Source organism: Diadema setosum, chromosome 12 (assembly GCF_964275005.1).
Source record: "Diadema setosum chromosome 12, eeDiaSeto1, whole genome shotgun sequence".
Taxonomy (NCBI): domain Eukaryota; kingdom Metazoa; phylum Echinodermata; class Echinoidea; order Diadematoida; family Diadematidae; genus Diadema; species Diadema setosum.
The window spans coordinates 37,538,674-37,557,985 of record NC_092696.1 but is presented as its reverse complement, the minus strand read 5'-3'; the positions used below and the strand labels follow the sequence as shown (position 1 = coordinate 37,557,985).

At 37.1% G+C, this 19,312-nt stretch overlaps 1 protein-coding gene across 1 annotated transcript; it reads left to right on the top strand.

The window, feature by feature from the left end:
- The first annotated feature begins 916 nt into the window (after nucleotides 1-916).
- On the top strand, nucleotides 917-18,521 carry LOC140236170 (ADP-ribosylation factor-like protein 1). Its single transcript, XM_072316137.1, has 6 exons — nucleotides 917-1,004; nucleotides 2,302-2,439; nucleotides 3,627-3,708; nucleotides 4,747-4,858; nucleotides 8,831-9,009; nucleotides 14,071-18,521. The coding sequence occupies exons 1-6, from the start codon at nucleotides 917-919 to the stop codon at nucleotides 14,096-14,098; spliced, it is 627 nt and encodes a 208-aa protein (XP_072172238.1). The 3' UTR covers nucleotides 14,099-18,521.
- The last annotated feature ends 791 nt before the right edge of the window (nucleotides 18,522-19,312 follow it).

Genomic DNA, 19,312 nt, shown 5'->3' with positions numbered 1-19,312 from the left:
CAAAATCTAAGTCAACTTATGTCGTCACTCTATGTGATAATAACAAAAGAAAAAAAAAGGAAAAGGGGGATAATTACACAACAGTACAATCATGTTGTGCTATACACAAAAATATAATATCAAATTCAGCATTATATCTCACAATATTACAATTTGTTTCTCGATCTACCCCCGCCCCCCTCCCCCCCCCCCCAAAAAAAAAAACTAAACTGTATTTACTTTTTAACCAATTGCATACATAAACCTCCGCGCTTAAAAATATACAAATTCATCTAAATATCAAAGTGTGTGTGCTACTTCTTACTCGTGTAAAATAATAGATTGAACTGTTTCCCAATGAAAGAAATAACAAACAAAAAACAAAAGTAATAGGGTACAGTATAGCCTCTTGACGGATGACTACCGGGTGCATGGAATCTGCATCTACTCTATCATTTTAAAAAGTTCCGCGTCACAATGTAAACATATTAATTCCTCCTTGTCTGTCTAAGTAAATATATTATTTCAAAAATTAACCAACTACTAGTATAGGCCTACACTTTGTACTCGCAACCAAATCATTTATAAATACGCTCCTCAACAATGTGCCGCATCTTCGCGTTCTACTTCTGCCAACGCGCGTCAGGCGGCTTTTTGATTGAAAGCATAATTAATACATTGTATTTCTCTAATTAGCATGCTAATATGCAAATCGTGTTCTTTCTCGGCTCCACGAGGACATAAATCATATTTCCACTACAAGCACGGCCTTATGGATGTGTAAAGATGGTGTAAAAACTGGATGGTTTGAAAGTCATTTGAGACTGTTTCGTAGAATAACACGCAAACTCTGGATGGGGATTTTACGTACGTGGACTATACGACAAGATATCAACAACGTGGAATGAACGGAAGGGGGGTCAAATGACGTGCATGCATGACGTCGAAGGTCACGTTGGCCGTGCTAGAAGTTGTACACGTCGAAGATTACTCGTATGCCGCATATAGTCACAAGCAAAACATGGGTAAGAACACACTTTTCTCTAATTTCATGCTATATTTTGACGATTTTTAAGTTTCTATAAGATTATCTTAGGCATATTCTACTTGTTTTATGGTCATATACACACATCTAGGTGTGTATTGTCTTTGTATATTTCACGACAGATTTGCGAGGGATTTGTCCCAGTCCCACACCTGCAAAATTTTGTTCTGTTGCTTGCACAATAGCGATAAGAAAGTAATTTTTTTATTTATTATTTGAAGCAGTGGAATAATTAGAAGGCATGTGTATTTTCAAACGTGTCTTTGCAGCTGCATGCACAATGATCACTATAAAACAGTTCATACCATTACTTATCGTGTCCTGTTTTGTCCTGTGTCGATAGAAAACAAATTTTGTCCTGAAATGAACGCAACCTGCATTTCAATTATCGAATTTGATTTTTTTAATGTAACGGTTAGGGCCTAAATTACAAATATCTAGATCTAGAATAGGTATAGATCTACAGCAAATTTACATGTATTAGTTTAATTAAACTTTACAAAGTAAACAATGTTCTCCCATAAATCATGCCACATGCCACAGTGAACAAGGACAAACTTCTAGTTCTAGAACAAGGGTGTTAGCTAGTCTCTAGGCTAGGGACATCGCTATATCCGCTATTAATTTATTGGAACTCTTTTAGTCTTAGAAACCAAAGCAACACTACATTGTATCTGTTAATTTTCAAGCAAGTGACCAAGTCACAAGATAGACATATTAGACAGATAGATAGGCCAATCTAGATTAAAGGGTGTGTACAGTTCTGGTCGAGGTGAAGATTTAGCTTTTAACGTTTTGCGAGATATTCAGAAACCACTCTATGACTACAATGAGATGTCAAAGAGCATGCAGTTCTAAGGGGTATCAAAAGTTTATTCGATGAAAATCGGTTTTGAAATGGCTGAGATATCCAAAAACAAAATGAAACAAAGAGATACTAATAAAGTTGGGGCATGTCGCCTTTTATTATTAGCACTTTTTTGGCTATCTCAGCCATTTGAAAACCAATTTTTATCAAATAAACGTTGAATCCATCTTAAAATTATACGCTCTTTCATATTTCATAAGAGGCTTTTCATTATCTCACTTAGGAATGTTCAAAACATGAATCCCTACCTCAACCAGTACTGTACAGTCCCTTTAAATTATTAGATTCTAGTCAGAAAGATGCTGTCTTAAATTGTGATTGTGGTAAATCTGAATCCAGTTTCATCACGTGTATTAGACAAGGCCGGTGTGTAAAGTTACCCCATTTTATTTATTTTTTTTTCCTGCAGGGAATTTCTTTTCAAATATATTTAGTGGCCTCTTTGGGTCAAAAGAAATGCGCATTCTGATCCTTGGTCTAGACGGTGCGGGGAAAACCACCATTCTCTACAGACTACAGGTTGGGGAAGTTGTCACAACGATACCAAGTGAGTCAACCTCTTTTGCCTGTCCCCTGATTTTTTAAAGGGATGGTATGCTGTATACGCCATATATTTCGCGAGTCTGAATTTTCACGAATCAGACACTCCCGACGATTTCGCGAGTTGTTAGATTCGCGATCTTGGAGTCCTGTACTGAACAGACAAATGTACATGCATACGTCACATTCACATCGGGATCAGAGTTAATATTTTCGTGCGTCTTTAATTTCGCGAATAGCACCCGACTTGTGAAATTCGCGAAAATAAAAACCTCGCGAAATATTCGGCGTATACAGTAGTATTGGTTGAGTTGACAATTCAGCATTTTGCAAGATGCATATAAACCACAGTTTAATGAAATGTTGTAGAGCATACAACTCTAAGAGTACATTCAAAGTTTATTTGACGAAAATTAGTGTAGAAATTGCTAAGATATCCAAAAACAAAGTAAATTATACAACACCGAAAAAGAATGTAGCTATCCAATTGGTCGATTGACCATCACGTGACATTTACGTAAAAGTTCCATCGCACACTGTGGCTATCAGCCATGCAATTTTTGTTTGAGCAAAAATAGATAGCGCATACCTGACATCACCTACATGTATTTCCATTGACTCCCGTGTAAAACTCACGATTGACTGAAAGTTTTGTTCCATTGCATGGCTGTGATGTCACAATAAACAAACATTTGGCACTTGCACTCAACAATTACAAGCACGCTTTAATACATTTGTACATGTGAATGCATAACATGTACTTTTGTTATTCATTTTTGTAAACAACTTCAACCGATCGGTTTCACGTACATACTGTACGTACATGGTGACTGTGATTGTGCAGCTACTCATTCGTCTTTCATGGGAAATGGTTGCCATTTCTGTGCTAAGCTCAGGAATCCGTGTGGACCACATCTGTTGATGTTCAAGTTGTTGTATAAAACAAATAGTGTTTGGTCTAGTTACTTATGCACTGGAACAAGATTTTGCACTCATGACCATTCACTATGTGTATATTATCAAGTGATTATGTTTTAGGTTTGAATAATTGTTAATTGTTCCCTAGGGGCAACATGTTTGAATATGAAAAACTGTAGCTCAAAGACGTCTGTCCTAATCTTGTTCTCTTTCCTTCATTTCTGTTCTTCCTTCCCCTCCCTCCCTCCACCCACCCCCCTCCCCCTATCTGTGCAGCAATTGGTTTCAATGTTGAAACTGTCACATATGAGAATCTGAAATTCCAGGTGTGGGATCTTGGTGGACAGACAAGTATAAGGTGAGATTCACAAACTTGATTTCTGTAGTACTACTAGTAGGTTTGTCCAATGCTTTCAATATCATTCACTTGTTGTTGCTCTATATGTGCATATCTTTTAATACCTCCGCCGAGGGAGGATGTTATGTTTTCATTACCATTGGTTTGTTTGTCCGTGTGCAAAATAACTTCAAAAGTTTAAGTTGTGTGCAGATTTGGATGAAACTTGCAGGAAGGTTGAGAATGACTAAAGGAACAGATGATTAAATTTTGGTAGTGATCCGGAAATTTTCATGGATTTTATAAAGGATTTTTTATATTTTTGCAGGTAGGGTCAATGAACTTGGGAGTTCAAGCTGCACATTTTTTTAGGTTTTCATACGCGCACTCAAGTGCGTGCTCTAGTTTCTGCTACAAATTGTAGGGCAAGGCGCACCCCGTAGCTGAGGGTTTATGACGTGACAAAGGCTTCTATACTCTTATTGGGAAATCAGGCAATTTTTCACAATGCATGGATGGGTGGAAATCACAGATCTCTATGGAAGAACAAGATCAGTGGTGGTAATGAGCTGCTTGGCGGAGGTCTGCACTCTCAGAGTGCTTTTCTAGTTTTATATGCATAAATGCGTATCTACATGTTATGTTAGTCAGGACTGCACACTAATCCATTTTTTTTTTTCTACTGGTCCGACCTGTCTGTCGGACCAGCAGGTACCCAGGTTTTCCATTTTTTACTCCTTTCCTGAAAAAGTTACTGGTCAGACAGCGATTTTTCTGGTCCTTGACTTTTGGACCAGTGCCAGTGTGCAGCATTGTGTAAATAAATACTTGTGTCTTTATGCAAAGTTTGATCTGTTTGTTCTCACAAACACAGAGATATACATTGTACAGATGAAAGCTGCATAGAAATTAATGTTTGATGTTATAACTAAATCATTTGACTGATTTGAAGATAAAGTGGAGAATGCAGTAAATATTTCTTTCTAAACTCGATGGCCGTTTAATCCTATTTATCTCTCCCTCTCTTTCTCACCCCCCCACCCCCCCCCCCACTAACAGGCCTTACTGGAGATGCTATTATTCAAACACAGACGCCATCATCTATGTTGTAGACAGCTGTGACCGAGATAGAATAGGGATCTCCAAATCAGAACTAGTAGCAATGTTAGAGGTAAGTATTTTATTTCCCATTAAAATCTCTCAAAGAGCATAAATGAATCCTCCATGTGTTCCATGTTGCATTGTGTCAAATATTTTTTTGCCCTTCAATCATGCAGAAATGTAAAGTTCAGATCAATGTGCTCTTTGGTTTAATACCTTTAGTCATTTTTCCATTGAGCAACTGAACCTTAAAGGGAATCTCTCCCCTAAAATTTAAATTTGAGAGGTGTTAGAGCATGTCCTATTAAAGAACTCTAGAGAAAACTCTTTCCCATCACAAAAAATGCCCAAAACTGTGAAATATTAACCCTAACTAGGCCAGGCTATTTAGGGAGATGATAGAGCCGGGGGGGCCTCCCAGGCCCCCCTCCAGATCTCGGCCGTCGACTGCACGATCGCGACGAAAATTGGCACACACATTGCCAATGATGTAATCTAAACTACCATGAAGTTAATTTTTCCAAAAATTATCATTTACACTAAATTATGCTAATTTATGCATAATGATGCATGAAATCAGACAATTTGGTATAAATCACTAAATAAAGCTCAAAACAGGCACATTTTTTGTGTAAATATTCTTTTTAGTGTCCTTAGCAAATGTAAGAGAAAATAATTGCGCAATCAGAAAAAATTTCGTAAGTATTTTATTGTTTTTGAATTTCTTATGTATTTCGTTGTTTTTTCGACTTTATGTTTTTCGTTCTTTTTTCAATGAAATTTGTCCGCGACACTGTTCCGAACAAGAAAATATGTTATTAATTGATTTTAATCAATAAAACCCCAAAATAATCATGCTTTTATGAAATTTGCCTGTAAACACAGTTTGCATAGAAATTGTACACAAATTCATGTTTTTGAGCAATTTTTGGTCTGACATGCACATATGCATATTTATGCACAACTTCGGAACCGCGCGCCCGGGCATCGCAAATTTGGTGTCAAAAGATGCGGGAGACTCGAAAGAAAAAAGTCATGAAACGTCGCGGCGATAGCTTCTTGCGATAGCGATACATCGCGCGAAACGTTGAGGGGGGCCTCAGAGGCCCCCCGGCCTAGTTAGGGTTAATTTTGATAAATCAGTACGCACTAGTGCGCGCTGCAATAGTAGCCGCATGTAGACCGTCGGTGTGTACACGTTTCCTTCGTTCGCCTCGGTCTGCACACAGCTATATTGAATACTGTCTATCGGTATCGCCTCATCGAGCCATACATGTATGCATCTGCATGAGTAGATGCTGCCGCGGCTGCCTGGTCAGTGGTCCGGCGCGGCGCCGCGTGGCCGCACCAACCTAGCTGCGTACGTGGACATTTGCGTGCGTTTGCGTGTTTTGAGAGTATCGTAGTACACTATGTACACAAATCGAATGCAGTCGATAACACCAGACGACTACTCTTAGATCAAGGCGCATGTAATTTTTGGCATTTTAGAGATTGCTCTATGTCTTTTAGTATATAACTCTCTGTATATGAGTAACGTTGCAGTCTTATATTTCATAGGGATATTACTAGTACAATAGCCTACAATGTCAAAAAACTAAATTTCTGCGTACAGATACACTTTAAGGAAAAGTGAAACATAAAAACCAGTCTATTGGAAGGAAGTATGGCAGATTGTATGTAGGTGAATCTTTCAACAGAAAATGGTAGAACTATTCTAGTTTACTGAGATCTATTGTTTACCCGGGAAGAATCTCAAAGTGAAAGTTGGCAAGCTTTTATTTCCAACCAAGTGATGTCATTATTAGGTACCTTCTTCCAGTGAATAGGTTGGTACAGGCCAACTTTGTGCCTTGTCACTGTCATGCTGAAATGGCTGTGTCATGTTGGTAACACAGGAAAAAAAGAGTTTGCTTTCTACAGCAACAACATTTCTTAGATATTGAGAGCTAGGTAATGCAGGCGCTGCATTTCAATGTGGGAAAGTTTTAGAGAGTCTATCTTTGACATTGTATACGGTTTTGCAACCATTTACAATATCGTCTTGTTTGTACATCTGTATGCGCATTTTGTTAATTCTGAGTAATTGGGCATATTTGCTAAATTTTAACAGTGATAATTTGTGATAGTAGATTAGCAGATTTATGACTGCAGATATTTTGTTTCTAAGAGCTATTACAGGTATGCCTCATTTTTTATCTGAAATTATTGTTTTTATGCCTCCGCCATAAAGTGTCGCCGGAGGCATTATGTTTTTGGGTTGTCCGCCCTTCCGTCCGTCCGTCCGTAATCAATTTTGTGGGCAGGGTAACTAAAAAACTGTTTGAGGTATCCCCATGAAACTTGGCATGTACATATGTATATACATATGAGTAGGCAAAGTTGTGCCTATCAATTTTTAAGTGCACATGCTCAAGGTCAAATGCTCAAAATTTCACTCTTTCCCTCATATCTACATGTATGTAATGCCTGGAGGTATTTTCTCGAGACTTTAGTGTATATGCATGTACTACCCAATAAAGATTCTCTAGAGAGAGAGAGTTTCAGGCTATGAGGTCAAAGGTCAGAGGTCAAAGGTCAGGTGAATATGTTCAAATTCCACTTTTTTCTCCATATCTCGGAAGTGGTTCAAGGTACAGTATCTTCATGGAATTGGTACATATGCATGTACTGACTGGCAGTGATTATCTTGAGAATTTTGGGGTCATGGGGTCAAAGATTTTTCTTGAAACTTTAATAGTGTATATACACATATTGCCCAATTGAGATTTGCTGGGAAAGGTTTTTGCCAAAAGGTCAAAGGTCAAGTGAGCATGCTAAATTTCAGTTCTTCCTCAATATCTCGAAAGTTGCTCAAGAGCTTTATGAAGATCTTGAACAGCTTTATGAAGCTTTATATTTATGCATGTACTGCCTGACAATGATTCTCATGGGAATTTCAGTGTTATAGGGTCAGAAGTCAAGAGTCAAATGCAATGTTAAAATATTAAAATTTTACTATGTAATACTGAAATTACACTTTTTCTCTATACCTTGGAAATTACTCAATTCATAAAGGATTAAAAGTCAAGTAAAATTTCTCAAATATCCAAATACCTGCTCCTCTTAATATACAATCCATAGGCGTTCATCCAATTAAACCTGGTTTAAGGAAAATGAACAATCAACACATTTGTGACAAACATGTCATTTTAATATTTCCCAATTATGTGAAACTGTCATCAGGCATTGTCAAGACGTACTAAAGACCTATTGGCAAAACCATGCATTATGGCGGAGGCATACATTGTACCAGTTGCCATAGTGACATTTCTAGTTTATTCATTCATTTGAAAATGTGTTTGTCAGACTAATTTGTTTACTGTAAAACACAATATTTTCGCGACGTGAAGTTTTTGCGAATTGGAGCCGACGGCCTTTTTTGCAGCATGAAATTTTTGCAAGTTGCCTCTAACATTCAATGCGTATAGTGTAGACAAGAACTTTCATGTGCATTTTTAATTTCGGGAATCTTGGCTCTCGCGAAATTTGCGAAATTAAAATGCACGCAAACATTCCTCATTTTACAGTATTTAGTCATCTACGTAGATGTACAGTCCCACCTCTCCGATCTGGCCTCCCTTTATCCAGATCTCTCTATTATCCAGAGTGATCTCACTGTGATTTTTTTTTTAGTCTAATAATTACAAGGAAAATGAGGAATTCCAAACTCAGACAATATTCCTGCACAAAGTCACATGAATTACCTATCTATTCCGAACGTACACATTCACATTAAATTTTCATCTAAATAACATACATTCGGACATTTACTACCGCCAAATCACAGCAAGAACATGGACAGAAAACTTTTCATTAAATCAGGGCATGGTACAGAGCGACAAACATTTGTAGCCTGTATACGTGTACCTTCATTCTCATGAAATGTTTGTTTTTGTGGGTCTGTCAACAGGAAGTGCACATAGCATACCCATATGATCCCATGATTGTGCTTTTTCCATCCTACAGTCTACTCCTTTAATACTTTGTTGTGTTTATTCAGGAAGAAGAGCTGAAGAAAGCCATGCTGCTGGTCTTCGCCAACAAGCAGGACATGGAAGGAGCGATGTCACCCTCTGAGGTGGCCAACGCCCTCGGGTTACCAGCCCTCCGCAATAGGAATTACCAGATCTTCAAGACATCGGCACTTAAGGGGGAGGGACTTGATGAGGCAATGCAATGGTGAGCACAATATGTGACCGTGCATCACAAAACGAACAAAAAGTCGCACGCAGTGATTTTGTGCGAGGACTGAAAATAGGTGAATTGGGTCAACCTAGCCAGTCTTGAGTTTTTCATATTTTCTGAAAGAGCAAGTCTTCTTCTACATTATGTTAAAGTTTTGTTTGGGATCATAAAACAAACAGGAAACTGTGTTTTTAGCAGTTTTTCTCAAACACTTTATTGTAGAAGAGTGTGACTAGATGTTTCTAAAAGAGTTCCCTTTTCATTTCTTAAAAACCCTGCACACATTCTTCACTTTCAACTCTAATAATGTTTGAGAGGATAATGCTACTGCTTTGAAAGTTATCATTAATCATGGAAAAAATGTGTTTATAAAGCATGCCTAATTTCAGCTTAATCTGATAATGCCATCATTATTATTGCTGCATTGGTTAATGCCCTGGTTTTTGTCCCGTTCATGGCACAGCTAGCGTGGCTCGGAACAGATTAAGCGCTTGAATAGACTCTTTACTTCAGAGCCTCTTTTCTCAGTTCACACTTTTCAGAGTGTATGTTCTCTTCCAACATTTAGTTAGGTTAGGAGAGTCCATTTGAATTGAGTTATACATCATTTTAAAGCTTAGAGACTGCTCTTTTAGAATTTGCCCTTAACTAAAAATCCATGTCTGTCGACTTTTTGTTTGTTTTGTGGTGCAGGGTCACCTATACGTATAGTATATGATCTTGAATGCAATACACTAGATTATATGTGACCCTGCATCACAAAACCAACAAAAAGCTGCCAGACATGAATTTTTCATTAAGGGCAGATATTGACAGAGCAGATTCTAAGCTTTAAAATGATGTATGACTTGATTCAAAAGGACTCTTCTAACCTATCTAAATATTGGAAAGAAAGCACACGCTCTTGAGAAGTGTGAAGCGAGAAAAGAAGCTCTGAAGTATAGGGTCTATTCATGTGCTTCATCCTCATCAAACTGTGCTGGCTGTGCTATGAATGAGACAAAAAAAAGGATGTAAACCACTGGAGCAACAACAATGAAGGGATTATCAGATTAAGCTGAAAGTATGCATGCTCTATCAAAACATTCTGTCCATGATCAATGTCAACTTTCAAGGTGGTAGCATCATCCTTTCAAAAGTTATTAGAGTTGAAAGTGAAGGTTGCTGAAGATTTTCAAGAAGTGAAAAGGGATCTCTAGAGACCTACCTAATCACACTACTCTACAAATGGGTTTAGAAAAACTGCTGAAGACACGCTCTCCAATTCATTCTATGACCCTAAACTTAAGAATAATGTGACAAAGAAAAGATCTGTAAAAAAAATATGAAAAACTCAAGATTGACTTGGATGCCCCGTTTCACCTTTTTTAGAGTCCTCAAGTAAAATCAAGGGGGTGTGACTTTTTGTTTGTTTTGTGATGCACGGTCACAAATGCACAACAAATGCATAATTAGCCCAAGTGTAATTTGATTTCACCACTTATACCAAGATGTAATAGAATTGCACAAGAGCTGATTATGCACTTTGAGTGTATATTGGCTGCACATAGAATGGTGGATGAGAGAGCATGTACCATTTGTTGCAGTAAATAAAGTACTGTATATCTACAACAATTATTTGTGTGGCTAGATATATCCTCCATGCAAGAACAGATAAAAAGTGTTGTTCACGACCATGAAATGTAACAAACCCAATCGATGTCATGTGATACAAGTTTGACCAATTACAAATGGTGCACTAGATGCACTAATTACTATGAATATTGATTTGTGTTTTTGGTTGTCAGATCGGTAACCTTGAATTTAATGGCCTTTGTCTGACAAACAGCTGTATTTTCTTTTTAAAAGTCTCATTTGAAGATGACACCTGTTACTAGGCTGTTGTCTGTCAAATTTTCTCATGTAGTAACTTGTGTGTGTGTGTGTGTGCACTTACAACATTGTACCCATGGTGGAAAACAAAGACGTACGTACACACAAACTTTACATTTAAACTGAGGACACCCAGCAAACCGAGGACGTCCTCGGTGGGCAGACCATTCCAGACGGTTTGCTTTTGCATGTAGGGGTCATGTTTGTAGGTCCTCGATTAACATTACTGTAATAAGTCCTCGGTTGTTTGGTAATAGACGAATGAGCCCTCGGTTGACCAGATTCCTACTTACACACAGGTCCTCGGTTATGTGGTGAAATTCTTGTGGGTAGAACATGTCCTCGATTTCCACCGTAGACGTGTGTGTGTGTGTGTGTGTGTCTTGTTTTCATTCATTGCTTAAAAGCATCGTTTATCATCCTCTTTGATTAATTATGTAGAAATCTCTTTCTTTCTTTTTTTCCCCCACATTTTTCGTATGTGCTGTTGATTATGTTGGAGATGGAGAAAAAAACTAAATGAAATTGAAATGGTGTGCTTTGAGTACTGATTGGCAGAGGAAACCCCATAGTGTTGTCCACACTGTCCAAAGACCCTGACACAGAGAGGGTTAACATAGTTTTCAGGGCGAGGGGAGATGAAATCTGAGCTTCATGGTCCTACATGCTCCCAGTGTCTCTTATGTTGTGTAACCCTTTAAGCACTGTGAGTGCCGATTGTCAGAGTAAACCCCATAGAATAGTACACAGTGTCCAAAGTCCCTGGCTCAGATAGGGTTTATAATATAATTTGAAAAATTTGTTTGAAAATGATGATTACTCTGCTTTAAAAAGAGAAATTCTGTTAGTGATGCTCAGTTTTGCATAGGGACAATAATGTTTGAAGATAGTATTTTGGACGTGTTCTGCTAGCATGGCAATATAACATCTCGGATATGATTGTGATAGTTACATCATAATTTTCAAACCTTTACATGCTTGTGTGCTGCTTCATCCATTTGAACATAATTTCACAGTTTAGTCAGCAAGGTTCAAGAATTTTTAAAATTGGGCCATGACAATGATAAACGGCGTCTTCTCCCTGATGAGCTTGTTTGTGTGTGTGTAATTTTTCTACACTTTTGAATGTACACATAAATGCCTTTAAAGGAGAACTTTTGCATTTTTAGAGCTGAAATTCCATGATCTTATCTGGTGCACACTTTTGCTGGGAAATGTGCACAGTATTTGAAATATTTTCAATCCTAAACATGATTTATTTCCATCACATTTACCTTTTGAACAATTTTGCAGGTACAAAATCCATCAAAAAATGCTTATAAATTTGAAAAATAAGAATATTATTCTGTTAAATTAAGGGTGGGGGTCCCCAAAAAAAGAAATGAAGGGGGTACATTTCCCTTGTGACCAGGATTGATAATTGATAACTTGATTTGATACAATTATTTTTTCTCTCAAATTTGATATGACCTTGTTCAGACAGATTTGTTTGTGAAATGAAAATGTTGATGTCATACTGTAAAAGTGGATATTTTTGTGTGAGTAATTTTTATGCCTCCGCCACGAAGTGGTGCCGGAGGCATTATGTTTTCGGGTTGTCCGTCCGTCCGTCCGTCCTTCCGTCCTTCCGTCCGTCCGTCCTTCCGTCCGTCCGTCCGTCCGTCCGTCCGTCCGTCCGTCCGTCCTTCCGTCCGTCCGTAATGAATTTTGTGGACAAGGTAGCTATCGAAACCTGTTGAGGTATCCTAATGAAACTTGGCATGTATGTGTATTAGGGGGTGAAGTTGTGCCTATCAACTTTTGGGTGCACATGCTCAAGGTCAAAGGTCAAAAGGTCAAGGTCAAATACATAAAATTTCACTATTTCCAACATATCTATTGAATGCCTGAAGATATTTTCTTGAAACTTAGTGTATACATGTATTACCCAATTAAGATTCTCTGGTGAAAGTTTGGGTCATGAGGTCAAAGGTCAAAGGTCAAAAGGTCAGGGTCAAATACATAAAATTTCACTATTTCCACCATATCTATTGAATGCCTGAAGATATTTTCTTGAAACTTAGTGTATACATGTATTACCCAATTAAGATTCTCTGGTGAAAGTTTGGGTCATGAGGTCAAAGGTCTAAGGTCAAAAGTTCAAAAGGTCAAAAGGTCAAGTAAAAATATCAAAACTTCTTTTTTTTCTCCGTACCGTGGAAAATTGTTCAAGGTATCTTCATGGAACATAGTATATACATGTACTGACTGGAAGTGATTATCTAGAGAATGTAGGGTTCATGGGGTCAAAGGTCAGGGGTCAAAGGTCAAGTGCAAGACTTCAAAATTTTACTATTACCCTCATATTTATGCAATGCCAGCAGGGTTATTTTTTTACACTTGGTGTATGCATGTGTAACCTAATAGAAATTCTCTGGAAAGTTTTTTTTTTTCTCTTTTTGCCTCAAAGGTCAAAAGGTCAAAGATCAAGTGAAAGTGCTGAACTAACTTTTTCCTCCATATCTCGGTTCAGTGGTTCAAGTTACCTTGAAACTTAGTACATATTATGCATGTTCTACCTGAAAGTAATTATCTTATGAATTTTAGGGTCAAGGGCCAGATGAAAATGGTAACAATTTACTATTCAATTCAGAAATTGCACTTTTTTTCCACACCTGTACCTTGAAAATTACTCAATGCCTAAATGTATGAATGGGTCAAAGTCAAGTTAAAGTCCTTAAATCCCTAGATACATGCTCTCTTATTCATCCAATTAAACCTACGTCAAGGAAGGTGAACATTCAACACATTTGTGACAAACTTGTCATTCCAATATTTTGCCAATTTTGTGGAAATGTAATCACGCAGTGTCCACATGTACTATCTAGACCTATTGGGAAAATCATGCATTATGGCGGAGGCATACCAGTCGCCAAAGCGACATTTCTAGTTTTTTTTTTTTCACTCTGCCGGGTATTAAAGTTGAATTTTGCATTTTTTAAATTCCGTGGACACAGGACATTAACAACTGGAATACAGTATATGGCTTGCAAAATTATTCGCGTGCTTTGTTTTTGCACTAGCTTCTGGTTGCGCGAAATGCACAAAAATTTCCACTTTTACAGTATTCACATGAAACATTAGTTATTGATTAATATCTTGTTTGGTTATTTTGTTCTCATTTCTTCTCCAAACTTTGTGCAGGCTTGTAAAAGAGCTGAAGTCGTCGTGATGACACAAAGTTCTGGTGCTTCCAAAGAATGTGACGATTTCAACGTCAAGGTTTTTACTGTCGTTGGTTCCAACCCTCCTTGCTTCAACCATTTCCAGAATATCCAGAGATCAGAGAGGAACGATACATTTTTTTCTCTCTTTTGCTCTTTTTTTACTCATCATTCTGTGAAAGTTGTCGAATTCAGAGTTACACACATTTCCACATATCTCAGCTTGAAGTATGTAAGACATTGTATTCAATACAATGTACACTGTAGGTGAAGGAGTAGTAAAAAATCTTAATATAGGATTTAAATTTTTATAGTTTTCTTTCCAATGCTATGATTTTCATTGATTTCACCTGGCATAAATGTTGTCATAAAAAGTGCAGTACAGCAGTATAAGGTGGTAGTAAGTATCACATACAAATGTGAACGAACTTGTAAATGGAAATTCATTTCTCTTTCTGTTGCTATTGATAGTGCTGTACTTCACTGATAATTGCCAACTTCTAAAACATTCTTTAGCAGTCTGAGGGGGCTTCCCGTTCTGACATGTTTCATAGGCCTTGGTGCCGAGAATCAAATTACTCGCTTCTTCCAAAATATTCCCAGTCAGTCCCTGATGTAGTCTGTCTGTCTGTCATGAAGTTATAAGGAAATGAAGCTATGATAAAGATTGAATTATTATGAAATAGTTTAATTCAAAAACCTTTTTACAACCCTCAAGGGACTGATGTTAATTGAGTTGTAATATCTTTGAAAGTAAGAGGCCTTAATGTCTCAAATAAGACCATTGTATATATTTTATATGTTTTGCATGTAAGCCTGTTTTTCCCCTGTTCTGTATCATCTCTTACTTTAACTCCTTGATTGCTAGGCAGACTGCACATATATACATTCAGGTGCACAAGTCCATTTAAGGCTAGCAAGAAAGTGAAATTTGCCTTGTTGGCATAATGCATGTCATATATATGCTAAAGATATGTTTGCCAGTTGTGTATCTTTACAAAATTACAGCATTACTGAAAGACTGCTGGTTGTGTTTGTGTTCACATGGATGATTACAATTCTGTAAATATTTGATTTATTTATCACTCCTCAGGTTGCTATATCTGAGGAAATATTGATTTAATCTACCAATGAGAGGTCTGGAACCAAGACTACATAGTGAAGAGAGATGTTAACCTGTTGAGAATTAGCTGATTTTGCTATTAGGACATAATGTCTGTATATGATTGTGTAGAACTTTGGCTGTATTGCCTTCACTCACTATACAGGGCACTCCCGTTACAACAAACATACAATAGTTATAAAGAAATTCCGGTTATAATGAGGTAAAAATTCATTATCGGCTCTATGTTTCATTGCGTATTTGTTTGGTTATAAGACAGTTTCAATATAACAGACAAAACTGTCGGTCCAGAGGTCTTCATTATAGTGGGAGTCAGATGTCAAATTGAAGCTGAACAAACAATGTCTCTATCTGTAGGTATATGCTCCATGAATTATGCAGGAAACGTATTATTGATCTTTCACTTCATGACATTTGCTACTGCAACAATTGCTCCCATGAAATATCTGCACACTAAAGCAAATATAAATGTAAACATAAACCTAACCCTAATCCTCAAATCAAACTGAACTTAAAACCCTATTTAAACCTTACCCCTAACCCTAAGTTCTAGGGAAAGTAAGACTGGAGCAATTGTCGAGGAGCAAATGTTGTGTCACCTATCTTTTATATCATAAAAGATCAAGCTAGTTTCGTTTGAAGGGCTAGATATGCCATGTGTTAAAGATTGTTTTGAGATTGATCTCTGGTGATATTTTGGAAGTGGCTGCACAAGTAGCAAGACCCGTTCACATCTGTGAGATACGGACAATCTTAAGTAGATTAGCCTCTTCTAGAACTTCCTCCAGTGATTGTTGCTACACATATAGACCAGGATGCCTTCCACCAGAACTCTTAACTTGAGGTCTTGTTGAGGTCTTGTTGTGTGACCACTTGTTACAACCCCTTCTACATCTAACAGAATGACATCATTGTATGGAAGCTAGTCTTGTATCCTGAAGTTTGCCAAAAACTGACATGCAAACAAGTCCACTTGCCTTGTTTCTATTAAAAAAAAACAAAAAAAAAAAAAAACAACCAAAAAAAAAACGTAAACTCACACAAACACTGAGAATGCTGTCAAAACAGGCTTCCTTTAATCATTTCCAGAAGATTGATCTTATCTTACTAGTGTGAACAGGGACTGAGGGTTGAGGCTTTGTGTGAAAACCTTGCATATGAAATTGATTCCTGACTGTACATACATGTTCTTAAATGTTTTGTTTTATCTTAAATTTAATATTTTATCATACTTTGTAGGTTTCTATTTGTAATAATGTTGAATAGTAACTGTTTGTCTGTGAAACGGAAATTTCAGCAAGGTGTTGAAATATCAAGGCGAATCAACTTATGATGCGATGAAAGTAAGTGCAGAAAAGATTACTGTATTCAAAACCTGAGAGTTGTGTTTTACCCATGGGGTCTTCTACAGAACCCTGCACAGGAGAAGAAAAAGTGGAAAAAAAAAAGAATAATTTGCTTATTTAACCAAGTCTTGTAAAAATTCGGTTGTTGTTCTCTTTTGCCAGCATGTCTTTGATCAACCTTTTCAGCTTGAACAAAAAGTGGAAGTGCAAATAATTATTGCTGTAAGTCTTAATGCTCTAGAATATAGTTAAATCACAATTTTGGTTGATATGTTTGGCTGTGAATAGACTGTCCGACGTTTTCCGTTCTTTGTGCTGGTCCTCTGTTCTTTATCATGTTTGTCTTGTGTGATGATTTTTTCATCCGTTGCATTCAAATTATATTTTACCTGGCATTTATGAAGGGCAAAACAGATTGCGACACTAGAATTTCATGACAATAATGATAAGAATGACAATAATCTAAAAAATTACTCTTTTGGCAATGCAGGAGTTTTGATGATCCACACTTTTAATAAAGATTATATATTAAGGCTATTGATAAAATACTTTGGTCATCATATAAGCGGAACTATAAATGTTTTCTTTCTACTCAACAAGGGGATGTATTTGTTATTTGTTTCTCATTTGATATGAATTTACTTTAATTATGTATGTAACCTTCAAGTGTTGTCTACCCTATCGATAAATACAGTATCTAGAACATTTATTTTTAATAACTGTTTATGATGAGTAAGGATATGTGTCATTGCCGCAAATTTAATGGGACCAGGCAGTTTATTGTGTTACAGTGTGTACCTTGATCAGCCGAGGAGCTGTGTTAGGATTGTTACACAGTTCACGATGACACTTGTTGATGTATCTCGACATATATGGGGTTTTGTCATCAAAGGATTGTTTGGTCTGTGTTCTTTGAAATTCATGTGAAGATGCTTATCTCAGAACTCTTGTTAACCGTGTTATGTAGACTACAGAATATGAATGGTTTGATGGTATGATGGGGGTATTTATGGCATATAAAGATGCGATTTCTATAGTGAAATACTACATGAATGGATGTTCTATGTTTTATTTTTCATATTAATACAGAGGTTTGTTGCAAATACAATTACATTTTCAAATGATTGAGTTCTAATAGCAAATTTGTATGGTATTGTTAAAGCCATTCTCTATAAACAGGCAATGCCAAGCTTTGTGTATTGTTATATGCTTTACTTTGACATGATCTAAGACCATTATAGATTCTTGACTTGTGACAAAAGCCTAAAACAAAAACAAGAAAGCAATCTAGCAATGCCCCACCCTGATCATCTCACTTCCTGCATAGCTGGAGTGAAAAAGACAACAACAAAAGCAACAAGAAAGAGAAAAAAGTGCCTGGTTTGTGTGGTTTAAGTCATTCTGTGGCACTTCACATGTTCCTAGAGTATTCTGTGAATAATAGACAAAGACAAAATCTTCAATGAAATGTCAGTTATATTATGATTGTGAAGCAGTGATTATTTATTCACTATTAATTTCATCTATAGGTGTCACATTTTCTTTCACAAGGACGAGGAGATTCAAGGGCGGATCCAGGAATTCCGTAAAGAGGGGGCGCCTTTACAAAATTAAAGAGGGGCACACGCACCTCTCCCCCATTTTTTTTCTTTTTATTTCTTTTGTTTTAACAAAAAGTAAAGGGGGGCGCCCGGTGTGGTCCTACCTGGATCCGCCACTGAGATTGGCGATGGTGATAGAATTTCATGTGGCAGACTTGTTAATTTGCTTTCTGTATCATTTCTAGATATACACTTGTATTGAGGGTAGACTGATGTACAAAAATGTAAACATTTCTCAACTTTGTCACAGATTGAACGTGTGGCACCACATGGTGTGATATTTGTGTACAAATTCTTGCAAGGAACATGGATGATGTAATAAAGCAATCATTACTTAGAATCAGGTTGCTTGGCAACTGAATGTGTTTTTAATTGCTGTTTGTTACAATTATAGCCTCTTGCCATTGGGAGCACTATTTATCATTGGGAGAAGTGGTTTTACAAATTTTTGAGTGATCACATTTTAAGCATAAAATTATTGTATCACAAAACATCCTACCATATACAAATTTTGCAATGAAGCCACAAATATTAGGAGATATCACTATTTTTCTCAATAAATCCTAACTGTAGACAGTTTATTCTAGAAACAATTTTAATAACATAAATTATACTAATTACCATATTTACATTGGTTGTTTCTATCCCTACCTCATATTTTAGACTACTTTGAAGCACTAAAGCTGGGGGGATCTGCAAATGGTAAACATATGAAGTGCCTCTAAAGATATTCGTGATATTGTGTGTGTACAGTTTCCTGTAGTAGATTTAAATAACAGTTGTTCTGTGGTTGCCTGCTCGTAAGCATTCAATTCTTCCTTAGCAGTCAGGTAAAAACAAACTCAATTCCAATCATATTCAAATTCAAATATTTCAATACATAGTACAAAATGTAGGCGCATGCTCGCATTGCTCCAGTGCGATATGCAATTGCGCCCTCTGCGATGATTCACAACCCAGTTAAATCCATTACAAACGATGTGATCACAATGCACAGCCCAGTCGCTGTAAAAGCGCTATTTTTACAGCCGACTGGGCTGTGTATAGTTATGTAGCATCTGTCGAGCCCCGCCCACCACACCATTCATTCTCATTCCGCCTCCCTGACAAGTTAATGCGGGTCTCGTTGCAAGAAACTACGCATTTTCAGTT

Bases quoted from the DNA above. Each gene is read 5' to 3' on its own strand.
- LOC140236170 (XM_072316137.1), top strand. From the start codon at position 917: ATGACGTCGAAGGTCACGTTGGCCGTGCTAGAAGTTGTACACGTCGAA. The intron at 1,005-2,301 runs GTAAGAACACAC...TTTTTCCTGCAG, and splicing joins TAGTCACAAGCAAAACATGG to GGAATTTCTTTTCAAATATA. The intron at 2,440-3,626 runs GTGAGTCAACCT...CTATCTGTGCAG, and splicing joins AGTTGTCACAACGATACCAA to CAATTGGTTTCAATGTTGAA.